We start from the raw sequence: 18337 nt of genomic DNA on the forward strand, positions 1-18337 counted from the left end.
CTGTCTGACTCGCTTTTATTTTTTTTACGTGTTTTGTTCAGTGAAAACAGCTCGGGTGATATTGTCTGTAGCTTTTTTATCCATTTGTGATTTGTTTTTTTGATAAAGTTGTTAATTGTTCTGATAATCCATCTCTTCAATGTTTTGATAATCTGTAAATTTTATTTGTGCACGTCTTATTGATGGATAAGCGAGTTTTGAATCTTTTATTGTTGCTCACATTAATTTTTCGTTTGTCATGTGGTTGTATTACTATATAAGATGGGATCTTCTGAATCATAAGATGTTTGGTGTCCGAGATTTCTGTTGTTTAACGAGATGCTGAATAGTTGAGCAATAATACTATTTTGGTGTTATTTTGAGATTACGATAATTTAAATATCTATAAATGATAGCTACTGGAAATGAAAATGTTTTCATACTTTGTTGGCTTGGTTTGTTGCATGAGTCGTAAATTAGAAGAGTTTGTTATCCGGTAATTAACGTGGAATGGGAGCTGGTCGTAACCACGAGTCTCACCTTGGAAGACAAAGATGGGATGACAAGTCTTACAAGAAGTCCCATCTTGGTAAAGAATGGAAGAAGCCTTTTACCAGTTCTTCGCATGCCAAGGGTAGTGTTTTAGAAAAGATGTGAGTATGTTATGTAAATTTAAAATTCATGTTGCTCTTATTATATGTTGCTAAATTATGTTCTACGGTACGTTAGAATGATTTACTTATTGTCACAGAGATATTAAAGCTAAGCACCTAACTTTGTTATCCGTAAGTTCGCTCCTGTTCAATTGATTGCTACTTTTGTATCCAATATAGTTGCTTAAACTACATGGAAGAAGACGTAAGAATTTAAGATTTATTAGTCGGTCAAACGATACATCTGAGTCTTTGTAATTCACGATTTTTTTTTTCTTTTTGATCGATCAAAGAGGATAGATTAAAAGGCACACAAGCTGTGTGCCGACGTATACTACTAAAGTGAGCATAAGACCAAAGAAAAATAAAAAGCACAAATCAAGAACAAAAGAGAAAGAAATTCAAAATTTCAAAGTACACAAAGAGGATCAACAGAAAAACACATATCTTGTTGTACCTGAAATTCAAAAGACAACTTGCAAACTAAAACACATCAAACATGAGACTCTTCAGCATCCCCAAAGGTTAAACCAGCATGGCTATTCGCACGGGTGCAAAACTAGTTCCCTAAAGGATTAGCAGCTGCATAAAGACGAGCTCTTCCTTTTTGCTATACAGAAACCAATGATGAAGCACACTGATGGTTTTCATGCTTTTAGTGGAGAGATTGTAATAATAGACCAAGAAGGATACCATGATTAGCACATTTAGCAGCTGCATGACTGAACCTATTACATCAACCAGGAAGCACACATTTTAACAGCTGCATGACTGAACCTATTACACCAACCACCACTATCACTACTAGCTTGTGCGAAATTTTGACCAGAAGGATACCATGATTAGCACATTTGAGTTCAAAACATGACCCACGGCTTAAACCACTGTTGAATATGTTGAATATTACTGCTCATATAGCCACAAGCTCCACCTGTTAAGAAGCAAAAAAATCATAGCAATCTTTGATTTGAAATTAATGTAGGTTTAAGGGTTTGAAGAATTTAAGAAGCGCGTTTTGGATTATTATTCATACCCATAGTACATGAGCTCTTTGTCAAGCACCTCCTTGATAAATACCAGGGAGTTCAGCCATAGAAACGAGAGACACTAAGAAATGATTAACTTGGTCCATCGTGCGCATACGGAGAGGAGAGTCCGTTCTCCCAGATGCCAGAAATCTGTTTTTCTTCTACTTCAACTCAACAATTGTCCCACATCGAATGAAATAAAGAGTAGGCCATATTTGCTACGCTATATAAATCAGGCCCAACTACTTAACAAGTTGCCTTAAACTAATGAGTAAGGAAAACAAAGCGATCGGTGAGAGCCGTTCGCCGCGCTAAGCAAAATATCTTGCGCATTAATTTTTGAAGGGGTTATAGGCTGGCCAAGTGTTGACGCTGCTTACTTTTGCAGAACTCGCTTGTGCGGGCCTCCCTAAACCCTACAAATCATAATACCAAAATTTACCCTAACTCTCCGTATTTAATTTAATTTACTGTAGTTTGAAAGTGCCCTCCCGCGAAATAAATAGAGATCAATAGAAAACCCTAAAATGCCAGATCAATAGAAAACCCTAAAATGCCACCGTTGGAGTCTCTAGAGCATGAATTTCCGATTATTGATATTGGTTTCCGTCAGTTTTGTGCTTCTCATAGTCTTTTCTCAGGTTAGCCGTTTCTTTTTATCTCTACTCAATGTTTTGAATATTGGTTTCAGCGAAGTTATTACTCGATCAGAACTGATTTTTCCCCTAATTACGAATATTCGGTAGTAATCTATTAGGATTTTGAGGTTCTGTATTATTTTTGACTATTAATAAGATTAGTTGTTTTGAAGTGTGAGGATCAATTGAATTCCAAATTTACATGTTAGGATCAAAACCCTAAAAAGCAATTCTGTCCTAGTGAAGATATATTAGGTTTTATCAGTTAAATGCAGTTTTCAATTTAGTATTAAATTAAACATTTGAAAATCTCTGCAGTTGAGGATTTCCTTGTCCATGATATCACTGTATTAGTTCGAGTTGCCGAACACCAGTCTGATTCTAACAAGTTGAAGCAGGTTAATATTTTTGCATCATTTGGCTTGTACATCTTACATGTTTAGGCTTTGTTTCTTTTTACCTAGTCCTCTTAAATGTGTACTTGTTCCGCTTGTGTAGGGCATTAGCCAAATCCTCTCTATTATAGATAGTCAGCATCAGCCATGGGTCAATGGTGTGGAGTTGTTAAAAGATGCTCGGCAGAATAAGCATGTTCTGTCTACGGGATGTGAAGGGTATGCATTATTCTGTATTTAATTCTAGGGTTTCATCTAATACGCTCAGTAGTTTTATATATATGTAACATGTCATTGTGCTGCTTTTAGGCTTGACTTAGTTCTTCATGGTGGATTGCGGAAGGGTCAGTTGACAGAACTTGTTGGTCCATCATGCTCGGGTAAAACACAAGTAAGAACTTCCAATGTTTACGAGTGTCGATATGTTCATCTAGATGGATTCTTTTAAGACGTCACTTGATGTTATCCTCTGTTAGGTGATTTAATGTTCTATGGTGGTCAGGTCTGCCTACAAGCTGCTTCAAATGTGGCGTACAAGTACGTGAGTTCTGTTATGTTTTTAGATATGAGTAACTCGTTTTCCGCCAAACGTGTTTCTTGCTTCATCGATCATCTGTTGGGTCCATCTCCTGCACAGGTCAAACTTGCTCAGATTGTATCTGTTTTTGTTCGCATCTTTTTACTCTTTTCCAATCCCTTTTCTTATTTTAGAAATTATTGTGGTAACAGGATTGTGTTCTTGGCATTACATCGAATAGTGTTCTTGGCATTACATCGAATAGATCTGTCTTGCATACTAAGACTTCGTAAAGATAGCATATATCTACCAACCGCAAGGCATTTGTATGCCGTGGAAGGCCTGGTACAGGTTTTCTCATCCCCATCCTCTCTTTTTGTTTCAGGTCACACGTGAAAGCCTTGAAAGATTAATGAACAGCATATTATGCCACTTTGTGTTTGACATTTTTGGGCTGTTGGGCTTACTGCATGAGCTAGAATTGAAGTTGAAATCTCAGGTTTGTCTGACTGGGTTGTAACTATTCTTTTAGCAGCCTGTAATGCGGTAATTTACATGACACCAGTTCTTCTTTTTTTCCAGGTAGGAACTGGAGAAGGCAATGTACGATTGCTGATCATTGATTCAATTTCATCCCTCATAACACCAATACTTGGAGGCTGCGGTGCTCAGGGTATAAATCCAATTTTGTATACTTCGGTTCCGTGATATAGGTATCTAGGGGCAACGTTATACATTTTTTTTTGACAAAATAATCTCATAGGTGTCAACATATCGTATTGAAACCCATAATCTAAAGAACAAAATCCATAATACTAGGAAAATCTGAATGGCCAAATGCATCTTGCTTACTGTGTTATGTGCATCTCTCAAATTAAGAAACTCTTGATGTCCTGTCTGATTTAAAAATGCAGGACATTCTTTGATGATCTATGCTGGGTATCTCTTAAAGAAGTTAGCACACGAGTATAATATTGCTGTGTTGGTAAGTTCACTTTGACTACTCAAAGGTTATTTGATCTCATATATGTCACCAACTACTTGATTTGTCATATCCAGATTTAATTGTTGTTTTTAGAAGCATATAAAGTTCCAACTCATTGTTTCTTACTTCGGGACATCGGTGTCCTTTTAAATTGTGCTATGCTCAAACTTTGGTTCATTCAGTGAGCAAACTACTACATATCTGCATAGCACTAGCTCATGCAATATGCGATGTGGTATTACTTTTTTATTTTAGTTATTACACTTCCAATGACTTACAACTTGGACCTCAATCCAAGGGCATCTTTTTTTTTTTTTTTTTTTGCTGAATCACCCTTTTTATCAATTATTGACAAACTAAAAGGATACAAAAGTTACTATAAAACAATAGACAAAGTGAAAAAATTACAAAAAAAAGGAATCTTAAGAATGAATTTTAAGGTGACCAAGAATTTGGTTTTCATAGCTATTATTCCACCTGATCCCTTTTAATCTGACACCATGATCTTGAATAACCTTCATGACCCTGTGCTTGAAACCATGAATATTAACATCTCCTCCTTCAAAGAACACTCTGTTTCTTTGAAACCATAACTCCTTAATGACAGTACAAGCAGAGATTATCCAAACTTCTTCAATGATAGGACTGTGCTGTTTTGCTGCAGAAAAAACTTCTGAAAAAGAGTGGCCTGGGAATTGAAACATATTGCTAAGCCAATTCCAAACCTGTACACTGAATTCACAAAGCCACAGTGTGTGCTCCATAAAATCCTGCTCTGATTTGCAGATACCACATCTAGAAGGCATTTCATATCCCTGTTTTCTTTTCATGTCATCATTCACATAAACACCTTGCAGAAGCTTCCAAATGTTGCTGGCAATAGTTGGGTGCAAAGATTTCCTCCATATATAAGAAGACCAATCAACCTTGTCTTCCTTGTGTCTTATTTTCTCCACTGCCTTTGCATTATTAAACATTCCACTACTATGTAGGTTCCATATTATGGAATCACTTCCACTGTGAATCTGAGGCAAATTATCAATCTGTAACAAGTGCTGCAACTGAGGATGTATATTCCATTGGTTATTACTGATTAAGTTCTGAACTTTCAACTGCATATTGTTATGAATAAAATCAGTATAACCAATTTCATTAATTAGTGGTGATGATCCATACCAGTTATCAAACCAGACTGAGATGCTAGCACCATTTCCAATCTTCCAAGAGATGTCTTCTTGCAAAGTAAGCCAAGCCCATTGCAACCATGCTCTTACTGATGATAATTTCCATTTTGAAAACCATATGCCATATTTATCTTTGAACTTAGCTGTAAAAAACAGAGCCCATTCATCTGATGAGTATACCAATTTCCACATCATTTTCATTAGCAAAATTTTGTTAAGAACTTCTAGCCTTCTAATACCCAAGCCACCTTCACTATATGGCACACAAATCTTCTTCCAAGATAAAGTTTTGTACTTTCTAACCTCTCCATCACCTGACCATAGAAAGTTCCTTATTAGTTTTTCACATATCTTAATAACTGAAGATGGCCATTTATAAACTGCCATATTGTAAAGAGGGTAGCTGCACAAAACTGTTTTAACAAGAATCAGTCTATCATGAAAAGATAATAATCTCCCTTTCCAAGCTGCAAGTTTGCTCTGAAGCAGAAGAACCATTGGCCAGACCATTTCAGTAGTTACTCTTCCTGGAGCTAGAATGATACCAAGATACTTATCAGGAAAATTAGATATATCCATACCAATTATGCTGCTAATTTGTTGCTTTCTGGTTGAATTAGTACCATCAATAAAACACTTGCTTGTGGCTTTGTTAATCATCTGAGCAGAGCTATGTTGATATTTTTCAATCAGTTTGAATAGACAAAGCAAAGTCTTCTTAGCTCCATTACAGAATAAGAAAATATCATCAGCAAAAAATAAGTGTGTTGGATATATTCCATTTCTAACTACCATTGGAGTTAGTTGCCCTGTATTAACCAATTTTGTGATATTTATACTCAATACATCTTCCATCAAGATAAATAAAATAGGGGATAATGGATCACCCTGCTTAAGACCCCTATGCATATGGTCCTCCATTGATCATGACTGATAATTTTGAAGATTTAAACATGGTTAACAACCAATCACACCAAGATGATGAAAATCCATATTTGTGCATAACTTTAAGAAGAAAAGTCCAACTTACAGAATCATAAGCCTGTGATATGTCCAATTTCAAAGCCACATTACCTCCTCTTCTTTTTTTCCTCATTTCATTTACCATCTATGAAGCTAGAAGAATCTGTTCTTGAATACTTCTTCCTTTAACATAAGCAGCCTGTTGTGATGAAATTAACTTCTCCATGAGTCCATTCATTCTGACAGAAATTATCTTTGTGAAAATTTTGAATAATACATTACTCAATCCAATTGGTCTATATTGACTTGCTTTCTTAGCACCTGCACATTTAGGAATGAGGGTTAAGAAATTTGAATTCAGGCCTTTGGGAATAAATCTTCTTCTCCAACAAAATTGTATGGCATCTTTTAAATCCAATTGAATTATATCTCAGCAACTTTTATAAAAGGATCCAGGAAATCCATTTGGACCAGGGGCACTATCTGATTCCATTTCAAAAACAATTTTTTTGATTTCTTCATTGGTGGGAATGGAGTCCAACATTTCTTGGTTTTCATATGTAATAACTGAAGGAATAACATCAAGCAATTCTTCAGAAACATCAACATCTTGAGCTTCAAATTTTTGTTGAATGTGCTTGACTAAAGTATCTGCAATTTGAGATTGATCACTAATAATATTTCCATTTGCATCTTCAAGTTCACTAATTGTATTTCTTGCTTGTCTAATCTTCATTCTAGCATGGAAGTATGCAGTGTTTGCAGAACCATCTTTAATCCATTTTGCTCTTGATTTAAGTCTCATAAGAGTATTTGCTTGAACTTCTCTTGTTGCATGTTCATTTTGAGCTGCTACTAAATTGGCTAAAAGATCTTCATTTAAGGGATTTTGATCAGATAACTCCATTGCTTTTTGAACTTTCTCTTCTGTCTCCTTAATTTTTGTACTAATGTTACCAAATATACTCCAATTCCAGTCACTTAAGAGATTTTTTAACTTTTTTAGCTTTTGCATGAAAATAAAAGATGGATCTCCAATAATATTCTCATTCCATACTTTCTTCACTTCACTTAAGAATGATGGATGTTCAATCCACATTTTCTGAAATTTCCAGGGTACATTCTTTGGTTTGGGTATGCTTGCACAACCACATAATAAAGGAGCATGATCAGAAACTATCCTCAATCCAACCTTATATCCCCAATCACCATACTTCTGTAGCCATAAAGAATTGAAAACAGCTCTATCTAGAACACATAGGATTCTTTTTGTTCCTTGTTGACAATTGGACCAAGTGTATTGCTGACCTGTGCTAGGAGCTTAAATTAAGTTGCATTCATTAAGGCAATGAAAAAATCCATCATTGATATTCTGTCAGGAGCTTTACCACCAAATTTCTCTTCAGGTGAAATTATAGCATTGAAATCACCTAAACAACCCATGGTTTTTGTATCTGACTAATGATTTCCATCTCTGACCAAAAAATTTCTTTGACTCTTTTTAACATGAGCATGAACACCAGAAACTAATACTTCACCAATACTGACAGTTACCATTTGGCTAGACATTGAAATAACTTGAGGAGTAGATAAAGAAGCATTCCAGAATAACCATAAATTACCTTTTGTAGATGAGGTTGAATTATGTATCACCATACTTTTCATTCCAGAGAGATTTAATTGACTGCAAAAGAAGAACTACAAGAAATTTTTGGTTCTGCAACCCAAACTAGAGATGGGTTAAATTGATTCACCAAAGACCTTAGTTTATTCTGAGCCCTAGGTCTTCTTAGGCCCCGAATATTCCAATATATGATCTTCATCTTGGTGGTGGAGGATTTTTGGTACCTCCCTTACCATGATTTTGTCTGAGATTATGTTTCTTATTGTAAACAATTGGATTACCACCTTTAGCTGCACCTGGATAATGTTGAGAAGTGGAAGAAGTAGAAGTAGGTTGCTTTTCAACCACTTTTGACCATGAAGTAACCTTAACAGTTTCATCAGAACTGTCCCTGTCTTTCCATCTACAAATTTGATTTGAGGAGTTTTACAACATCATCTGTCTTATCTTCATTAACCACAATATCTTCAAGAATATTTTCTTTGACACATTCAAGAGGACTGAATCTTCCAGTAGTAGCAGTGTGAATAATTTGATGAACTGGAACTGGTGGAGTAGCATGAATTGTATGAATGACAGAGTCTTCATTGTTATCTGCTGATGTATCACAAATATCAAAAGGCAATGATCTAGTTACTCTTGCAGAATATAAAACATTCAAATTATTTTTTGAACTTGATTTAGGCTGCTGAGGAGTTTCTGAGGAACTCTTAGGCTGTTGTGGAGTAATTATGTTTTCTGACTTAGTTTCATTCCTTTTTGCTTTTTCAACTCTACATTCTGTGATAAGGTGACCTACCATTTTGCAGCAGCTGCAGTATTTTGGACAATCTGGAATGGAAACCTCTTGAGAAAAAACCCCATATTTAGTCCCAATCCATACTTTGTTTGGAACTGAAGAAGCAAAATCTACCTCAACCAAGACATTTGCATAATATCCAACATCACATTTAGCTGTTGCCTCATCAATTTTAGTTGGAGTTCCTATTTCTTTACAAATCTTGAACAGAATTGATTCACTCCAGAATTCAAGACCTAAACCTGGGAATCTTACCCAAACAAAAGCCTTAGAAGTTCTTTGACTGGTAGGTCGAAAATTATACACCCAATTTCTAATCTTCAAAATTTGATCTGTAATTTCCCATACTTGAGATTTGATGTAGTTACGGTCTGTAACATTATCCAATTTGATGGTAAAGAAACCTCTACCTAATGGAATTAATTTACATTCCCCAACTAATTTCCATTGGTTTCTAAGAATTATTGCAGCATCAACAAATTTGATCTTCTGTAAGTTTAATCTACCAATAAAGAAAAACGCCATGGATCTAAGCTTTTCTCAAATAGTTCATCAGGTAATTCAATCGAAGGAATTTTCATTCCTTCTACTGAAGAATTATTTTCAGGCTCAGATTTCGTTGGAGATCCCATTTAATGAAGTAAAACACCTGAATTAAAACCAATGAATTCCAGAAAACATGATGAATGATGTAAGATTCAAGAAAATCACCTGAAATTAATGCTTTGTTTGAACAGAAATCAAGGAATCGATGAAGAAAAATTTCCGAGTTAAGCACCGATTCCGTCGCCGAGTTACTTTTGCTCTCTTTTCACCGAGTTCTTTACTCCAAAAAAATGTAATTTTAAGAACCCTAATTTAAAAAGATACCCAAATTAACATTCACAAACTTAATTTATCAATTCAACTTCAATAAAACATTCATAAATTGAATTAACATAAACCCATATCTTAAATTTGGGGAGTTTTAAATAAATAATCACGAATTTGATAAATCATTCATCAAACAATATCATAAGATCTGACATTTTGAAATCCATAACAGATGCTAACGGTGTTTTAGTGAAGACGAAAACACCGTGCAGAGTGAGTGAAGTTGATAAAGATCTCTGAAAACCATATGCAGCAACAGTAGAAGAGATGAAGAGGAAGACATGTTTTTTTTGTTTACTGGAGTGAGTGATTGTGAAACGGTGCGAGTGATTTTGAGTCTGTGATAAGCGTATTAGGATTTATAAGGGTAAGTTTGTAAAGTGGACAGATTTTCTTGACCAAGTCAACTAAAAATGATTATAAGGAAAGGCTAACGATTATGGCATTTAATTAATTATAAAAAAAGCGGTGGCACTTTATTAAACCGGATAATAACGAAAGTGTGTCATATTTTTAAAATTCCCATAACTTATTGGCATATACAGTTTGGAAGGAACTGGAGAAAGAAAACAAGGACTTCTTTGAGGCCTATGCTAGAAACAGAGGAGACCGAATGTCTGAATCAGAAACTACCGAGAAGATCCAAAAAATGCTCTCGGAGTCATCTGCTACTTCACCCGGCTGTCGGTCATCCGTAGGATCCCAAGACGAAAATGACCGAGACGAACATGATTAAGTAATCCTTATTCCATAATCATCCTCTCTTTACCTCTCTTTGATACTCATCACGCTTACAGTACCCTTTTAGCTTAGTTATCTCTTATTTTATCTGGTTCTATCTGCATAATATCCAACCATGCAATTTAAGATTGCGGTTAGAGGAATAAAAGAGACATAGTAAAAATAAAAAGTAGAGCAAAAGAACAAGGGAAAAAACAAATAATAGTCCAAGTTGTGTGTACCATGTTTGTGTGGGAATCTGATGTATATTGACATCAAATATAAGATGTACTACGTACTACTCTTTGATGAAAGATTTGAATCGAGGGAAGCCGATATCAAGTGGGGTCTAAATTTGAAACTCAGTCCTTTCTCTCCTTTCATATGTTTGGATGCGGTCACGATCAGGATCATCGATGATGAGTAAGTAATTGAAAAGCGTGACAAAATTTATTGTATGTTCATTTGGACTTGTGAACCTGCTACTGATATGTAGAGTAGGAAAGACATCGACAGAGATGGACACGTGTGCGAACGAACGCGGCAAGGCTTCTGGGTCTTTTTTGTTGCTCATCTGATTATCTGAATTTGTATTTCAATTGTTTCTATTTGTTTCTTCTTCTTTTGCTCTGCTCTTATTAATAATATTGCACATATGATTATGTTATAGCATTTAGCTGAAGTTCCTCCTTTAGATTAATATATATGAAAATGAGCCCCTATTACTCAATGGATTTTTTCTCAACAAGTAGTAATTAATGGAAGTTTTCAGAACAAAAGATGAACAGGTACTGATAGACAGATAGAGAGAAATGTCCTGATCCCACAGTTTACGATAGGGTCTCTCTCTAGCAACTTGTCTATTTTCTTTCTTGTCTAAACTCTAAAGAGAGGGATGCTAACGTCTCTATTTTTGGTTTGTCATCAAATTTCGCCCATTCTCAGTCGCCACCACCACCGTCCAGTCCCTGTAATGATGTCTTGTTTGACAAATTGCATTTGTATGCTTGTTGATACTATAGTTAACTATTACCTTACCATCTTTTCTTGCTCTGGCTGTAACTTCTTGGGGATGAGTTTCCGAGAAGTTTCCTTCGGCGGAGCAAAGAAAACAAGAAGGGGAGCTACTGCTTTCATGTTGTGGCTTCGCCTCGGCTACCAATCAGCGGAAGCATATATATATATATATATATATATTCCGAAACCGAAATATCCAACGATGAAATTTAACTAATATTCTTTCACAACCAACCATGCTGAAGTGAATGACGTTCTGTTCTAGTGTCTAGTAGGGGTGAGCATAAAAATCGGAATCGCGGATTTAACCCGTATCCGTCCGTAAAATTGTGGATTTCACCCAAACCGCAAAACGTATGGGCCGGACACGGATGGGATTCTCAAATCCGCACGTTTTAGCGGTTTGGGTGCGGTTGAATATTGAAAACCACGGATTCACCCGCAACGCATCTGACTCTGCTCCATTAGCTATAAGCCACTAAGCCCAGCTAATTGAATGTGATGTCACTAAGTCCATATCAAAAATGGATTGCTTATTTGCTTCTTTAGCTTGATGTCACTAAGAAAGCAGGCCCAACATGGGAACTGGATCGAACCAAAGAGCCGAGACTCCGCTGCTCAATGAGCAGAGATGTGATGATGAGTTGGGAATTTGAGTTTTCTTCTTTTCTTGCTTGAAAGTTTTTTTTTTTACCAAATCCGCGGTTAATCCGCAACCGGCCCGTACAATCCGCGGATCCGCGGATGTAAAATCCGCGGATGATTGGGCCGGTCACGGTTTGATTTTTCAAATCCGCAACTTGGACGGTTTGGTTGCGGGTGACCCTTAATCCGCAACCGTCCGTCCGTTGCACACCCCTAGTGTCTAGGCTGATACCTGCTGTGGGCTTAACGAGATCCCCAAAATGGCATTGTTACATATGTTGGCCCACTTATAAAGGAATGATTTTTTGGGCAGTAGGGGTGAACAAAAAGTTCGGAATCATGGATTTCATCCGTATCCTTCCGCAAAATTGCGGGTGAAACTCAATCCGCAAAGTCTATGTGCCGGACACGGTTCGATTTTTCAAATCCGCAATTTTAACGGGTTGGTTGCGGTTGGACTTTGGAATCTGCGGATTCACCCGTACCGTAAGGTAGTATGGGAAATTGGTTACGCCCATTGTAGTCAATATCGGATTTCCATGAATATCTGTCGAGTACCGAGACGCGATATTTCGGTGAATACCAGTGAAATATCGGCGAAATACCGGACAATACCGGTAATATCGGCATCTCGGTGAAATACCAAAACCGATATTATCGGCGGTATCTGGGCCGAGATTAACTACACCGGTTACGCCAAGGACAAGCAGGAATATGAAGATGTTGGAGGCTTCAGTGTATTTTATAAACAAAAGCGCCTCTTTACAAACACCAAAGTTGACCAAATTGACTTTGGCAAGTAGCCACCAAGTAATAACTCTACGTAGAAATAAATGGTACTTTTCTTCTTGGCATGGACAACAACAGTGATATGATTTGAACCGGTTGAAATCCTCTGTGCCTAATATTTTCCTGTCCTCTGTCCCGACCTATAAGGTTTCTCCATGTGTCTTCTTAATTTAACTGTCGTTTAATGGCATCTCACACTATTAGTCAATAACAATATTTGATCAAAATTGCCTTTCTTCTTCTTTTTTCACTCGTAATCTGTTCGTTCTTTCAGAATCTTATTTAAGTGTCTCACTAATTAATCTAGCTATGATGAAAATTGAATGTGTTATGGCTCGTTATAAGAATAGATGTGATTGTATATAGGGTGTAGTTTTAGGGTTTACTGGTCAAAGAAATCCAGTAAAGAATCAAGCTTGATAATATCAAAGGTATCATTCATTAGGAAGAAAATCAGCAATTACGTTTTCTTGTCTTCCAATTTTGTTTCTTCATTAGCTATTGTCTGGATATATTTATACCCTTATTTGATATGGGTCCAACAAATCATGATGATGATTCAAGACCTTTAAGTTCTCCTCTTTTTTATGGTATTGGAATATAAGGATCCAATTGAATCATTGATTTTTAGGGAGAACTTTTTGCAGATGATTAAAATTATACACTATGGAAGAACCATGAGAAGAAGAAGAAGAACGAGTTTTATTAAAGTAGAAATTCGAGTAATAACTTAACGGGGCTAAATAGGGAGATACGTGGCACGATATAATTAGTTGGGACAGGGGACAGGAAAATATTGGGCACAGACGATCTGGACCCGATTTGAACATGCTTGGTGAAATCTCGATTTATTCACGTATGTTTATGATTGGTTATGAGAGACGAACGATTTAACCTTATTGGGCCTTGAGAAATGAGCAACCGAATTGGGTTAGGTCAGTAAAGCACATATAACAAAAATCCTGTCGAGTCCCGATCCAAAGCACCGGTTTCTAATGTGTGTAAACCTTTTTTTTTTTACTAGGAAAAGAAGGGCACATGTTCCATACCGATTCTTTTTTTTTTTTTTTTGTACTAAATCCGCGGTAAATCCGCATCCGGCCCGTATCACCCGTTAATCCGCGGATCTTAAATCAGCGGGTGATTGGACCGGACACGGTTGGTTTCCAAATCCGCAACTTTGACGGATTGGGTGCGGGTGACCCCCAATCCGCATCCGTCCGTCCGTTGCAAACCCCTAGGCACTACTCCATTTTGGTGGGGGACTATCATGTGATAAGAATATTTACTCTATAATTATAAGGGGTGTCCTAAAGTGTGGAAATAACTAACCTACTCTTAACCTAATTTAATTTTAAACCAACCTAATAACCACCTATATATATATAACCACCACCTCCTCCCACCACCTCCGCCCACCACCACCAACCATCACCTACCACCTCCGACTACCACCACAACCAACCACCACCACCACCTCTATGTATATAGCTTAATTTAAATCATTAACAAAAATACTCTCACAAACTCATTACTTGTCATTCGTTGTTGGTTGAAAAAAATGAGAAGTAATCATCAAAATGAGCTGAAAATGGAAGTTGCAGATAGAAGTTCGGCTAGGAATTATGTGAAAAACTTTGTCGAACTAGCCGAACTCAACTTTAATGGAGGCTTTTTTATTTTTCAGAAAAAAGTTCGTTTACGTCTGTTTGAGGGTGAAAACGGTTTCTGCTGATTTTGGTAATTTCGGGTGCGTGGGTGAGAAACGAATTTAAACCCTAAACAATGTACTGCAAGGGAGTAATTTAGATTTGAGAGATCAATCTGTACAAATCCGACTTAAACCAAGAAATGGTCGTTCCAGATTTGCTTCGGTCACAAAGTGAAGGAGAAGGGTTGGTTTTGGGGAGGGAAACGAAGAAAGTGTTGAGACCAGAATAGTTGATTCTGGAAGAGTAGTTGTTTTCTACGACTTGTATCAGAAAGTGGGAAGCTAACAGATGGAAAGCTAGCAAATGTTTTCTGAGTGTTGTATGCTCCTGACCTGAACTTGTTGTTTGGTGGAAATAGGTAATGCCTATTTATACAAGTCGAAGTGAAACGTACTCTAGTCTCATTAAGAAATGAGAAACGGGTGAGTAAATGGGAGGAGGTGGTAACCGGTAACGCCTGGAATTGATGTTCCATAAAAGAAAGCGTTTCACCATTACTCCCTGTATTTACTAACCGCCTCATCCTTATGACACTTTCTTATAACGGGCGTAGTGTACGCCGCACGCTGTAAATCGCCAAACCAATACCCAATGAGCATCCCCCAGTTTGTGACATGCATTGATGTCTCGAGTGTTTACATGGAAAACATGTCGCACGTTGTTGTTGTCTGGCAAGTTGAGCTTGGGAGACTTGCCGGCTCGGTGGTGACCTTCGACGATAGAGATTTTGCATCTTAAGAGGAAAGGTAGCATTTGATTATTGCAACCCTTCGTTTGGTAGACAATGACATGAAAGCATGATCAGTATGGCTTTAATTGGTCTAGTTTAGGCGCGGCCAAAAGTTAGGGTTTTGGCTTTGTTTAGGCGCGACCAAACTAGGGCCAAAGGTTGTCATGCGTTAGCTGGTAACCTTGGACGGTTAAGATATGCACCTTAGATGAAAGAATGGTCGTTGATTGTTGCAGGCCTTCGTTTTGGTATCCGCGTAGGGAAGGCCGGCATGGTATGACGCGGCAAGGTGGTTGGCATGCCATTGGCACATGTGGCATGGCATGCCTTGGCGCGGTTTGGCGTGACCAAAACTAGGGTTTCGGGCCAAAGGTTACCATGCGTCGTTTGGCGACCTTGGACGGCTAAGATTTGCATCTAGGATTGAAGGGTGGTCGTTGATCGTCGCACTCCTTCGTTTTGGTAGCCGCATAAGGAAGGCCGGCATGGTATGGCGCGACAAGGTGGTTGGCATGCCATGCCTTGGCGCGGTTTGGTGTGGCCAAAACTAGGGTTTTGGGCTAAAGGTTACCATGCGCTGTTTGGCGACCTTGGACGGCTACGATTTTCATTTAGGATTGAAGGGTGGTCGTTGATCGTCGTACGCCTTCGATTTGGTAGCCGCATAGGGAAGGTCGGCATGGTGGGGCCAAAGCAAATGGCGCAGACGGCTTGGCATAGTGGGGCCAAGGGTTTGGTACGGACGGCTTGGCATGGTGGGGCCAAGGCAAGGTGCGGTTGGCTTGGCATGGTGGGGCCAAGGCAAGGTGCGGTTGGCTTGGCATGGTGGGGCCAAGGGTTTGGCATGCCATTGGCGCATGGTGCGACTAGCATGGTTGGGGCCAAGGCAAGGTGCGGTTGGCTTGGCATGGTGGGGCCAAGGCAAGGTGCGGTTGGCTTGGCATGGTGGGGCCAAGGGTTTGGCATGCCATTGGCGCATGGTGCAGCTAGCATGGTTGGGGACAAGGCAAGGTGTGGTTGGCTTGACATGGTGGGGCCAAGGGTATGGCATGCCATTGGCGCATGGTGCGGCTAGCATGGTTGGCATGCCTTGGCGCGGTAGACGTGGCTGGCATGGTTTGCCATCGGCACAGTGGTACGGCTGGCATGGTTGGCATGCCTTGGCGCGGAGATGTGGCTGGCATGGTTTTCCATTGGCACAGTGGTGCGGCTGGCATGGTTGGCATGCCTTGGCGCGGAGATGTGGCTGGCATGGTTGGCATGCCTTGGCGCGGAGATGTGGCTGGCATGGTTTGCCATTGGCACAGTGGTGCGGTTGGCATGGTCGGCATGCCTTGGCGCGGAGATGTGGCTGGCATGGTTTGCCATCGGCACAGTGGTGCGGTTGGCATGCCTTGGCGCAGAGATGTGGCTGGCATAGTTTGCCATTGGCACAGTGATGCGGCTGGCATGGTTGGCATGCCTTGACGCGGTAGCATGAGAATTAGGGTTTGGCATAGATGATGTCAGTCGATGTTAAGGGTTCTGCCGTGGAACATGACCCATAAAAAGAAGGTACCCCGGTAATTCTTGCGTAGGAATGCTGTTTGATTCAATAAATGTGCTAATGGTCATAGTGACGTTATGTTAGTTGTACAGTTTTACGATTTTAACCCTAAGCTAAAAACCACCATCAACAACGTCGTAAAAAAAATGTCTCGGCCAAACTTTTAGTTCGGTTACGTCACAAAAAAAATTCGGCTACGTCGTAAAAAGTTCGGTCGCGTCACAAAAAGTTCGGCTACGTCGCAAAAAGTTCGGTTACGTCGCAAATTTTTTCTCCTGACCGAACTTTTCTCTGAAAAACCTATATATTGAGTTCGATTATGTCGCAATTTTTTTCTCCTAACCGAACTTTTTTTTTTGAAAGAAAAAACTCCATTAAAGCTGAGTTCGGCTACCTGTGTTTTCAGAAACATTAGCCGAACTACACTTGCAGATGAGTTCGGCTACCTGTTCTTCAGATGTCGTAGCCGAACTTTTTTAACCAAACCGAAATCAATTTGTAAATTGTTCATTTTTAGGAATGTTTTGGCAAATTCAAGCACCATTAACTAAATTTGAAGTATCCGTGAGTACCCAAAACATCATACTCTTGTTGTGGCTCTTAAAGAAAAAGATCTAACTTTTTTTTCTTCTAAAACCCTCATCTTCATTATCATCTTCTTCTTCATCTTCTTCTTCTCCCTCTTAATGATTCTTCTTTTGAAAAAAAATCAATTTACTAATTTAATCTCAGTAATCATTAATTAACTCACTAATCACTACACTAACTTAATTAGAAAGGGTAATTTTGGTACTAAAATAAATATATGGATAAGGGGTGTTTCACTTTACTTCCAAATATCCACCAAAAAAAAAAAATAGTAGTCCCCCTCCAAAATGGAGTAGTGCCCAAAAAATCGTTCTTATAAAGTGAATTTCATGTGTTAGGGGACAACATCAACATCACATCACTTTAAACCTCAAAGATACTGGATACAAATAAAGAGTCGGACTCTACAATCACCGATGTAATTCACACTTTCACGAATAGTGCTACGTTGACCGGGGCTGGGTACCGGGAGAAATCCCGTGTCTCACAATCCCTGGGACCCGCTGGAACTTGTAGAGGATGGGCTTATGGGTCTCACCGTGGGTCCCTCATTTTTTGTGTCTCGCGGTAGCATTCACGGGATTCATGCCTCGATAAATGTAGCATTGTTGCACTTTCACATTAGTATATTATCTTGCTGCAGTGTGGGACAACTTATATTGCCATTGCCATGGGAAAAAAGCACTAGAAAAAACAATTAATTTCCTACGCCTCTCTTCGTTTTTTGGAAAAAAAATACTTCCACTTTTACTTTAGGGTACATTATTTATATGACCTTATTTTTGAAATCCAATAAATATATCCTTATACAACAGTAAATATGTCTCTACCTTTTAATAACCTTCTCCATTTAAAATTAGATTACCTTAATATCCTCACCAATATAATATTTTTCTTTTTTCAAAATGGAACAAATTTCTTCCTATATCACTTCACCACCACCACTAGCACC

General features: G+C 38.4%; 1 protein-coding gene and 1 non-coding gene across 7 annotated transcripts; both read left to right on the forward strand.

Annotated features, from left to right (window-relative positions):
• Window positions 1-1914: 1914 nt before the first annotated feature.
• LOC113314478 lies at window positions 1915-2072 on the forward strand. Its single transcript, XR_003342420.1, has one exon. It is a non-coding gene; the product is annotated as a U12 minor spliceosomal RNA (small nuclear RNA).
• On the forward strand, window positions 1939-10346 carry LOC113307995 (DNA repair protein RAD51 homolog 4-like). Of its 6 annotated transcripts, none has more exons than XM_026556458.1 (9): window positions 1939-2301; window positions 2617-2696; window positions 2797-2912; window positions 3003-3084; window positions 3196-3330; window positions 3596-3710; window positions 3797-3883; window positions 4125-4195; window positions 10184-10346. In XM_026556458.1, the coding sequence occupies exons 1-9, from the start codon at window positions 2214-2216 to the stop codon at window positions 10334-10336; spliced, it is 927 nt and encodes a 308-aa protein (XP_026412243.1). In that variant the 5' UTR covers window positions 1939-2213; the 3' UTR covers window positions 10337-10346. The 6 variants fall into 6 exon arrangements, with proteins under 6 accessions (XP_026412243.1, XP_026412242.1, XP_026412247.1 ...); XM_026556457.1 differs by having other exon boundaries at window positions 3596-3709; window positions 3793-3883; XM_026556462.1 differs by lacking the exon at window positions 10184-10346 and adding an exon at window positions 9811-10084 and having other exon boundaries at window positions 3596-3709; window positions 3793-3883.
• The last annotated feature ends 7991 nt before the right edge of the window (window positions 10347-18337 follow it).

The sequence above is a fragment of the Papaver somniferum genome, chromosome 9 (assembly GCF_003573695.1).
Source record: "Papaver somniferum cultivar HN1 chromosome 9, ASM357369v1, whole genome shotgun sequence".
In the NCBI taxonomy this organism is placed as follows: domain Eukaryota; kingdom Viridiplantae; phylum Streptophyta; class Magnoliopsida; order Ranunculales; family Papaveraceae; genus Papaver; species Papaver somniferum.

Bases quoted from the DNA above. Each gene is read 5' to 3' on its own strand.
- LOC113307995 (XM_026556457.1), top strand. From the start codon at position 2,214: ATGCCACCGTTGGAGTCTCTAGAGCATGAATTTCCGATTATTGATATT. The intron at 2,302-2,616 runs GTTAGCCGTTTC...AAATCTCTGCAG, and splicing joins TTCTCATAGTCTTTTCTCAG to TTGAGGATTTCCTTGTCCAT. The intron at 3,085-3,195 runs GTAAGAACTTCC...TATGGTGGTCAG, and splicing joins CATGCTCGGGTAAAACACAA to GTCTGCCTACAAGCTGCTTC.